This window comes from Odontesthes bonariensis, chromosome 1 (genome assembly GCF_027942865.1).
Source record: "Odontesthes bonariensis isolate fOdoBon6 chromosome 1, fOdoBon6.hap1, whole genome shotgun sequence".
In the NCBI taxonomy this organism is placed as follows: domain Eukaryota; kingdom Metazoa; phylum Chordata; class Actinopteri; order Atheriniformes; family Atherinopsidae; genus Odontesthes; species Odontesthes bonariensis.
Window position 1 is genome coordinate 37,348,934 of NC_134506.1, and position 11,154 is coordinate 37,360,087.

At 43.1% G+C, this 11,154-nt stretch overlaps 1 protein-coding gene across 2 annotated transcripts in view; it reads right to left on the reverse strand.

The window, feature by feature from the left end:
- The window catches only part of kcna4 (potassium voltage-gated channel, shaker-related subfamily, member 4), a 68,998-nt gene extending 58,129 nt beyond the window's left edge, over positions 1–10,869 (reverse strand). Inside the window, exons 1-2 of one of the 2 annotated variants that reach the window (XM_075466350.1) lie at positions 10,280–10,869; positions 6,161–9,999 (exon numbers count right to left, since the gene is read on the reverse strand). In XM_075466350.1, coding sequence (XP_075322465.1) covers positions 7,298–9,382 — 2,085 coding nt within the window. In that variant the 5' untranslated portion in view covers positions 9,383–9,999; positions 10,280–10,869 and the 3' untranslated portion in view covers positions 6,161–7,297. Of the gene's footprint in view, positions 1–6,160; positions 10,029–10,279 lie in introns of those variants that run through there. The other variant, XM_075466355.1, reaches the window with a different exon arrangement.
- Between the last annotated feature and the right edge of the window lie 285 nt (positions 10,870–11,154).

The window sequence follows — 11,154 nt, forward strand, 5'->3', positions numbered from 1 at the left end:
GATAAAAAATTTGAAATACCTCTGGAGTACGCTGTACCGCCACACATTACATCCTCCCCAATGCAGCATTCTTTGTTATGGAAGAATTCATTACAGGATTCTTTCAGGCTGCATTAGTTTTTCACTATAGGTAAATCTCAGTTCGTCTCATCTGTCCCCAAAGAGTCCCAACGACATGTTTGTTGTGTCTCACCTTGCGTAATCTGGGATGGGCTCCAGCCCTTAGACACCTTGAGCACGTATAAGCAGATGTAGAAGATGGATGGATGTCTTGGCTGCAGGTGGGAGTCATTTTCTGAACAGCTAAATGATCCATTTTTCTACAGGGTCAACCATGACTATGACCTATGGTTGTTAGCACGATTTGGCTCCCGTTATGCAGAGCAGGTTGCTCCAATCTGAAAGAGTCACTAAAATGTGGACTGCAAGATGTGAGGAACTTGATTCAATGACAGAGTTAAAGCAGATGCCACAAGTGAAACCTGAATACCAGTCTTATTACTCTCACTTGAGATTGGTTACCTGTGTTTTACTGGTTCATCAGTTTTTTTACCTCATAGCTATGTGAAATGTTACAGACTGAGCCTGTTAGAATCTAAACATTGAAAAAGCTCTGATAAACTGAGTCACTTGTTTTCATATACGTTGGTGTTTTTTCCTTTCAATAAAAGTGTATTTATGTGGGTACATTGTGTATTTGCTGAACACGACGGCAACATCAGCCAGTTTTATGCTGTAGTTTGTTTAAAACTTGTGATGTTGAAGTGGAAAACTAATTTATCAAGAAAACATAATGAAGCAAACATTCTCTAAAATGATGAAATTAAATCCTGATGAAGGGCATTTCCATTCCGGAGGCACAGAAGTATTTATAGTCTGGAATATAGCCCTCCCCTACATCTGCTGTATACGATGTTCTCTATGTTTCTCACGTTCTGTTACTGAGCTCTACAGTACTGAGAGAAAGTCTTAAGCCACCCCTCATTTCTTTATATAGAGGAATGTGTTTTTTTTTGTTTTTTTTTTTTACTGTTAAGCCTCTTAATATTGACCTATGAATCATTTAAAACATAAAAAGACAACTAACTTAAGGGAGACACATTGTTCCTAGCAGCCTGTCACAGAGACAAATAGTTTGTTCCAATTTCTTTAGTTACATGTACAAAAATTGCCAAATGCAGTTTGACTGATTGTTTTGCAATCCGGATAAAATTGTATTGCACCAACAAAGTAATTTCCAAAGAGGTATTAGCTGAGATTTTGGCATGATTTGCGGTGCGTCCTGAAATTGAGCAAGTGGAGAACAAAAGAAGAAGTGGCAGGCCTAAAAAATGACAGCATCTGAAAGTGATGTTCTTAAGAAATAGGGATGAAATCCAGCAAAGTCCTGACACATGACCTGAGAAGATGCATCTGGATCTTCAATTGATCCATCTACTGTTCACTGAAGCCTCATCAGAAATCGTCTCCATGGAAGGCTTTTCTGTCAAGAAGCCATTCTTAAAGGTGATAGAGAATGGTTGAATGGGGCATTAATCCTTGTTCTGTGATGTGATATGTAGCCCAAAAAAAATTGGTTGGGTCTGTAATGGCTCAGAACCTCCCTAAAAGGCTCTCTGAAACAGCTATGTTACTATGCTGGGTTTAGAATGCGTCGTTTGCCCTTAATGGCGTCGTTTCAGAGCTTATCTGGCAACCTCATTATGAAATGCAGGTAGGTGTTGGCGCTATTCGGTTGCCGTTGCTTGATTGGCTGCCCTTGCTCTCACTGAAAACAGAGCTATAGAGTAATACACTGACTGAAAAGAAAGCTCATTCCCTTTAGATGAACAAGCCAGAGCTAATGTGCAATTCTTACAACAGGAATATGGCACAACACACATTTAAAACAAAATAAAATGTGATACTTACAGGCTGTGCTGATTGCTGGGGTTGATTTTGATCAGAATCAGAATCAGAATTCATTTCATTGCCATTGTTAGTGAACAGTGTTCACTAAATAGGAATTTGCTGCGGCGTAAGGTGCAAACATGTAACATAGGATATAATGATAAAAAATGAAGAATAAAAATATATGAATATAAAATGTACAAGTCTGTACAACAATACACAGTATCCAATATACAGAGCAACAACAGTGCAGCTTCATTAGTGCAATTTTAATGATGGTAAAGTGACTGGGGCAGGTTATGAGGTGATTATGAAGTGTTCATAAGTCCAACTGCAAGGGGGAAAAACTGTTTTTGTGACGGGAGGTTCTGGTCCGAATGGACCGAAGCCTCCTGCCCGAGGGGAGTGGTGCAAATAGAGAAGGGTCAGCTGTGATCCGACCTGCTCGCCCCATAGTCCTGGAGACGTGCAGGTCATGGATAGATGGGAGGCTGCAGCCGATCACCTTCTCAGCGGAGCGCACAGCTCGCTGCAGTCTGTCTGTCCCTGTCGGAACTGACCATCGACTGAGCTGCTCGGAATCGTGCAAGGTTTGTGAAACTGTACTCCGTGAAATGCGCAGCGCAAAGGAAAAGTCGGCGGTTGTATGTACTGGGGATGCTGTTAAAAATAAATAAAAGCCATTGATCGCGAACATTGCTTTCTGGGGGAAGAATATGTAACGATCGTAGTCCGCTTTCACAGCCTTGGAAGGCACACCTGTTCCTGTTTCTTGCCGAAGGGGCGTGTCTGAAAGGAGGTGGCTGTGGATTTGGGTGTGGGGGGGCGATTGCTGAAAAAGTGACGTCACTTTTTCACAAAAACGGATTGGCACTTTTTCTGGGGGATATTCAAAAAAGGGGAGTACTTGAAACAGAGGTTCTGACACTTGCTGGCACTTCGTGTGTACTCCCCACAGCGGGGAGACTCAGAACTAACACCAAAAACGTGAAAAAGACAATTTTGATTCTCTTTCCCCTTTAAGGAACAGAAACAGGGAGAAAAGGCTGAATGATACCAAATGACACAAGAAGTGGACTGAAAATCAGTGGCAACAGGTCTGATGGAGGGATGAATCCTCCCCAGAGCCCGAACTTCATCATTACTGAAGCAGTGTGGGATCATCTTGACAGAAAATGGAACAAAAGGCAGCCAACATCCAAAGAAGAGCTTTGGGAACTATTTCTGAATACTACTTTAAGAAATGACAAGACGGCTTGTCTAAGAGTGTTCAAGATCAAGATGTGTTGAAGAATAAAGGTGCTCATAGCAAATATTGACCTTCAACCTTATTAGAAATATACAAGCTCAGTTTTTACCATGTGTACTTTCCTTTTATGCTTGTATGTTTCAATAAATCCCTGCCCCCATGTGCCATTTTTCTGACAATATATAAACAAATTGGGTGTAATTCAAGAATTTTACACAGGACGATAAATGTCTGTGGTAGTGCATCTTTATGTGACTACTCTTTGCTTTCATTTTGCCCAGAACTCTTCTTTTTTTTCATTGTAGTAATATGATATCAAATGATGTAAAGATTGGATACATTTTTAGCAACTAATGAGTTCCCACATTTTCAGTTTTAATTTTACTGTAGAGTTACTTTAGAGTTGCATATTATCAAGCATGTAAGTCTTTAATTGAGCACAGCAAATGACTCAGAAAACTTTTGTTTGGCCACTTCTATCAGGCTTTGGCTGTATATGAAACAAATATGACCACTAGACTTTATTCTCCATCCTGAAGCACTTTGATTGACTGTGGCGAACTAGAGAAGAGAACACATTTATTACTGAGCTGTCCTGAGCAAGTGTATGATTCTACAGCTATATCAACACATGTTAAAGTGGTGACTTCAGTTTTAACAGCAGTATATATGTCAGCTCCAGTCTGACGATCGGTCTGTTAGTCAGTCACTTCATATGAAACATAAATAAATACTAAAGAGTTTTTGACAGAGCCTGAACTCATTTCTTAAACTTTTGTTTGGGGAAAAACCTAAAACCTCCTCATGTTATAATGATACAAAACTGGAGCTAGCTTTAAAACTTCACACGGGAAAAGGCTCAAACCAGCAAAGAATTCCTTTCCCGATAAGTTGTCTCAGACTCTCATCTGATTAGCTGCACTGCTGTTTAACTTTCTGTTGATCAGCCCGACTCATTTGCACTCTTCTCCTCCTATCATTACATAACCTACCCTGACATTTTGTGCTGCACAGCCAGTTTCTCTCCATCTCTCCTCTATGTCCTTTGACAGACAAGGAATATCTTTGGAGAAATAACCATAAATAACCCTCACTTTGTCACATGGCCCAGCCATATGGTTTAAAGCTGCACCACAAAGAGTAAGCCCACACGTGACAGTACAACGCTATGAACAGTCGGAGTCATTGAGTCTATTTAAATTGGCACTCTCTAACAGTCTGTGGCTCAAGATGACACAGTAAACTCAGCAGCCACAAGCCCCAGTATATGCCTGACCCACACACTTTGCTTCAAAATGCTTTGGATTGTGCCCCTACCATAAGCCACATTGTGTAAGTGCTAAGTGTGAGGTATCAGGAGGAGCTGGCTCTGAGCCAGCATGGTGCTGTGTATGTGTTTGGTTGTGGGTGCAGGTGTTAAAAATATCTTGTATGAATATTTTCTCAGAGGATACAAACACACTGCAATAAATGTTATAAGCTGATGCTTTGATTGTGGGCTGAGAAGCACAGATGAGTGGGTGATGGGTTGTAAGGTTCAACTCTATGAATAAAAATGTCTACTGGCTGTGACTTAAATTGGTAAATTGAGTTTAGATTTTATGGTGCCATGTGAACATTTTAGTACAGGTTATCAGTATGCAAGGCACTGCAGGTTACTGTGAGATGGCAGAAAAGTTGTTCAACTTTTATGACGGAAGCAGATGTTTTATCAACTTTTCTTTTTTAGGGTCTGAAATTGTCATAATTTTCTGTAAGCATATTAAAGTGATTGCAGTGATTTAAATATCACAAATATAAATCTAATATACTGTTAAAGGCAACCTCTCCAGAACAATTATACCACTCTTCAAATATACCTTTTGGCACGTTTAAAGACAATTTCTGTTAAGTTCAGTTCGCACATTGGGTTTTTCCTTATTGAAAACAAATCCAGATTCTGGGATTATGCAAACATTGTCAATTCAAAAGGTCAGATATAAGATGTCTCTCACTTTACTGAGGAGCTCATTCCTGGAGAAATAGCCACTGAAGGCTTTAAGTTTACACTTTGTGAAAGAGGCATTACATTTGACCGTGACTGGCTTTCAAACTAGTTGATGTCTCAGAGTCCTGCTCCTGCAAACACATCTTTTACTGAGATTCCTCCTTGAGCAGATGGTTGTTAAAACATCTTTCTAATGCTAAATCCCGCACATGCACGTATCAGTCTGCACAAACTCAAACATCCAAGTAAGTGAATAAAAATCAAAGCACTGTTTTCATTAGAACAACTTTTTTTTGCCATGGTTTCATTTAGTAGGCAAAAAAAGCTTTTACTAAATCATGTTAAATCATAAAAGTAATACTATGGGCTGATAAATGTGGTAAATATTATAATCTGGATCCTCATCTCACAATGTCCTCATGCTGTGCAGGGTGAAAACACTATCAAAGAGACCCTATCAAAGGATAGCAGAGACTAAATTCATGTGAAATAAATTAACTGTTGAGGTGAGAGCAGGGAGGAAACTCTAGACCACATCAGCTTTACATTCAGTTACATTACATTACAGTGGCTATAAAAACGAATAACAGTCTTCAACAGCTGGCATCGATATGTATTAAAGATCTTCAAAATCATGTTGTAAATCTTTTAAAACATTTGGCACAAGTTCTCAGGAGGCTGACCTGGTCTGACCATGGATGAGATAACTGCAGCTGTAAATGAAAGTGTTTGTAATATTGTAGGATATTAGATCTGAATGTTGCTTAAACGTAGTACAGGAGAAACATTAACTGATGATGGCTGGAATGTGCGTCATAGTCGCCCAGCATTCATATCGTGTTTTACGCACGGTTACGCACGGCTATTCATGCGTCATTCTTTGGTCTAAGGGACGACGATATATCTAAATGCGGTGTGATGTAAATGTTTCCATGTGCATTGTGTGCGTACTCTCATAACAGTGGGGTTGTTTTAATCACCACTTGAAACAAAACAAAAAAATCAATTTCACACAGGTACTAAAGGCTACGTACCTTGGAAGACATCCACATCGCGATGATCCTCTGAGCTTTGAGATAATCTTAGTCCTCTTGAGAAAAATAATATGTATATATATATTTTTTTTGTGCACTTAGTCCAGCGGTCAAGAGGAAAAATTGCTCGTAAACTCTCCTCCAAGGAGTTTCCACGACAGAGTCATTTCAACTTTCCATCTTCGTCCGTGTGTAAAGGGATATTGTCATTTTGAGGTGGTTTAAATGAAACTGGGAAAAATATTGTCGCCAAGGCTCAAAGAATGTCCACACAAAACCTGGGACGAGTCATTTCACCAGCCATTTTAAACTCAGGATGAGATTCCTGTGCTTAGGTGGGTCAACAACACAAGCCTTTTTTTTTCTTTTTTTCATGTTTTTTGGCCTCTTGTGGAAAAGCTAGTTTTATGTAGATGTCATTGTGGCCCTGGGTTCTTTGAAGCCTGCTGAATGCTGATTTTTCTTTTATTTGTTTTTGTTGAAGTTAAATATTGGAACAGGAACAAGTATTTTATCCGTTCTGTTTTACATGTGTCAGGATCAAATTTTTACTGGCAGCGTATCAAAGAGGTTATTAATATGCTTAGTTTGCTCTTCTTTAGGAAGTTACGCAAACATTCTTCATCTAAGTGAGCAGTGGTTGTCTAAATTATTGCCATTTGCATGGCCTACAGTTTCTGTCTCTAAATATAAATCTGCCATACCCAGCGCAAATTCTACATTAGTGCAAATTTTTTTTAACTTTATTGCATAACAGCAAAACAAGCATCCATACCCTTCTGATGTGATAGGTGAAACTCATAAAGTGCGAATGCATAGCCTGTCTTCCATAGAATTTAGAGTCCATGTAAGATTTGGAAGCCCGCACAGGTTAAATGGATAAATTAATCAATCTATTAGGCAAATACAGTCACGATTGCTCCGTAAAGGTTCGTCAGTGTAAAGAGGATCCTTCAGAATTAAACATCTTAACGTGCCAATTGGTGCCCTGTGAGTGTGAATACGTGTGTGTGTTTGGGGGTCAGGGGGTTCTGAAGCGTGTGTTAAGCCGGTGTTGGGGGGGGGGTCATCTGCTATTGGACAGAAAGCGTCTTTATGGGATGTTTTTCTATTTAAAAAAAATTAAACGACTTGTAATCACACGTCAGTCTGAATGGATTTTGAGTTAGTACTGTTTTTTCTGCTTATGTCTGTGCCATTTCCTTTACTGGGGCTCTTGTCCAGCCCGCAAAGTGACTCCGTCACCCCTTCCTCCATCTCCATATACTCCGCTTTGTCGCCAAGCGACGAACCAGAGGGCGAGCCTTTGAATTTCCTTAGAAAGTCGGGGAAATACGGACAGCCCGGGGGCATGCTTTCCACCACGGGCGACTGGTCCTCGTTATCGGTCTCCCTGTGGTAAAAGTAGTTGAAGTTGGACACTATGACAGGCACCGGGAGCGCGATGGTTAACACGCCTGCAATCGCGCAAAGGGAGCCCACTATCTTCCCACCGACAGTGATGGGCTTCATGTCACCGTAGCCGACCGTGGTCATGGTCACCACAGCCCACCAGAAAGCGTCAGGGATGCTCGTGAACTGAGAGGTGGGCTCGTCCGCCTCGGCGAAGAACACTGCGCTGGAGAACAGGATGACACCTATGACCAGGAAGAAAATGAGGAGGGCCAGCTCCCTCATACTGGCGCGCAGGGTATGACCCAGGATCTGCAGCCCCTTGGAGTGCCTCGACAGTTTGAAGATGCGAAACACCCTGACAAGGCGGATTATTCTCAGGATGGCAAAGCTCATCGCTTGCTGCCCGTTGTCCTGGTGCTGCGCCAGTTCTGTGCCAAGAGTTATGAAATAAGGCAAAATGGAAACAATGTCTATAGAGTTCATAATGTTTTTAAAGAAAGCGGGCTTGCTCGGACAGGCAAAGAAGCGAACTATAAACTCAAATGAGAACCAGATTATGCAAACAGTTTCCACAATGAAAAACGGGTCGTTGAAAGGAGTAAATCCATGGTCGGGTTGAGAGGAGTTGTGTTGTAGCTGTATATTCTCTTTTTCATCCCTGAACTCCGGCAGCGTCTCCATGCAGAAAATGACAATAGAAATTACTATGACCAGGACGGACACGACTGCTATCCCTCTTGCAGGACTCGAGCTCTCCGGATACTCAAAAAGCAGCCAGATTTGACGCTTGAACTCGTCCTCTGGCAGAGGTTTTTCCTCCTCTTTAACAAACCCCTCATCCTCTCGAAATTTGAGTATCGCCTCCTCCCCGAGTTCATAAAACTTAACTTCTTCGGAGAAGATGTCAAACGGAACGTTGGCTGGTCTTTTTAATCGTCCCCCTGATTGATAATAGTAAAGAATGGCGTCAAAACTTGGTCGGTTCCTGTCGAAGAAATATTCATTCCTCAGCGGGTCGAAGTACCTGATTCGCCTGTCGGGGTCTCCCAGGAGAGTGTCTGGGAACTGAGAGAGAGTCTTGAGCTGAGTTTCGAACTTCAGACCCGACACGTTGATGACAACTCTCTCGCAGCAGCCGCACTCGTTGTAAATGTTTTCGTATCCGGACTGAGGGCGCCTGTCGGTGATCGAGACCGTCTCCAACTCATCATCCATGCTGCACAGAAAACTCGACCTTTTGCTTCCCCGGCCCCCCTGCTTCTCCTCCTCTTCCTCTGCTCCTTCAGCCTCTTCCTCCTCTATCATGATGTCCTCCTCGGATCCGAGCAGCGCCAGCTCCGAGTGGCGCAAGTCTCCGCCGAGAGTCGTCCGGTTGCGTCTCCACCGTCCGACGCCGCGCTGCTTTTTCCGCTCTCTGAGAACTCTCTGCTGCTGTTCGGGCTCCTGCTGGTGCTGTGGTGGCTGAGAGGAGGAGGTGGAGGAGGAGGAGGAGGAGGAGGAGGAGGAGGAGGAGGAGGAAGAGGAGGAGGAGGAGGGGCGCGAGGCGGTACCGCTGCTGATGTTGGCGTTCGTGGAGGATACGGCACGACACTGATGCTGGAGGTTGTTAAGGAGATGAGCGCCCGAGGAGGTGGTGGAGGTGGACCCCCCTACGCCGCCGCCTCCTCCTCCCTCCACACCAGATCCACCGTCGGTCGCGGCCGCTGCTTTCGACTGGGCAGCCTGTCGCTCCTTCTCGCGCTCCCTTTCCCGTGCGCGAGCTTGGGCATAACCGTAAGGCAGGTGACTATTGCACCCGCCGTCCGCACCCACCATGGCAAACTCCATTTTAAGTCAGTCGGCGGTTCGGTCCGTTGAGGCTACAGTAAGCGCCTCAGGGCGACGTGGATGCAGACCAGAGGATAAAAGTTGCAGCTCAGAGCGCGCGGAGAGAGAAAATGAGGCATCAACCCTTTCGACCAATCAGTTGTTAGAAAGTCAAAATAACAAACACACCTCAGTTAGGTCCATGCTGAGTGTAATCCATGTAGCTTCTTACATGATAGGAGATATTGATTAGTTTATCTTCTTATGGTGGCACAAACCCCAGTATTTTATGACATCATTACCATAGCCAAAAAATACAAGGGCCAGTGGCATAGCCTGTTACGCAGACGCTCTGTCAAACTTGCAGCGCTCCTTATAAGCTCAGCATCATAAATCACCGAGTCAACAAGCTACACCAGAACAGCCTCTCCTCGGTTTCTCTTGTGCCCATCAGGTGGTTAATTTCTCAACGATCGAGGCTTGCGCCCAATTGCGTCTTTTGATCCTCCTTGGTCGCCCATGGTTGCCATTTTCTATGATGGGATTAAAAAAAAAAAACATTTAAAAGGGATCTTCGTTTTTGTGTTATGGAGCTCCGCTGAATCTGAATGACTTTATTCCTCTGACGCTCCCAGGAGCTACGAGAAAAAGAGAAGACAAGAGACAACAGCAATTGGTTTAGGCAAGAAAGAGATGTTTATATGAATCTCTGTTGTTTTGACGAATGAATTGTCCAGGATAATACGTACATTATGCAACTTCAGCGTCTCATTATTATTATTATTATTATTATTATTATTATTATTTTAAGGTAAGCCCTCGGAAACGAATCTAGGAGACGTCTGGGTTTAGAATAAACCAAACGCAAGAAGTATTCTCATTAAAGTAGCTCCCTTTCATTCTGACATCCACACTTACATGTGAAAAGGGGGGCAAATGCAATTGCCTCAGCCCCCTAAAAACAAATCTGTTGGAGGATGAGGAGGAGGTATGCTAGGTGAGGATGCAGCTCCTCGTTTTTGCTGAAATTCTCGTCTTGATTTTTGGGGGGTTAACATCACCAATCCCTCGTCGTAACCAACCAGCGACTATATCCACATCCAGTATATGCATCCATGCTCTGACGCACTCTGAGGAGGACACTTTTTTGGCTGCGTTTCGACGTCTTGTCTCAATTCAACAGGATCTGTGGGCGCTTCAGCCCTCGTTTCTGCTGCAACGCTCCTGGTATTTACAGGCAGCAATAATCTTTTTTTTTTTTTTTTTAAAGGAAAGAAAAAAAAAGATTCAGGTGTGCAAGCCTCCAGTTGGCATCAATGACCGCTCCTCACGATCATGGCGAAAATATTCGAGGGTGGGTAAAAGTTTAGCTTGGCACAGGCGAGGGGAAATGTCCCCATGTTTAAGTCTGAGCGTCATACATCTGTCTGTCTGTCTGTCTGTCTGTCGCTGTAGCCCTATACTCCTGTATCCCTCCCATTGTGCGTGTGATGATGGAGAGTCTCGGTGAGAAAGTCGTCCGTGTACCGCAGCACATGCAGACGGTGCTCGGTCCTCCCCCAGTGGATGCAGCCGATCACTGCGTACCGTGCTGCAGTCTCACCTTTTCATCTGTCTTTGACCATCACTAGACGCTGGCAACTCGTGCCCTTTCCCTAAAAAGTAATGCATTACATTCTAGTCATTCTCCAAATAACGCATTTAGGGCGTAATATGGTGTTGCAGTCATTTTTTTAAATGAAAATCCCTCTCATCCTCCCAGTTTTTGTCAATTTTCCCATATTACTGGGCTA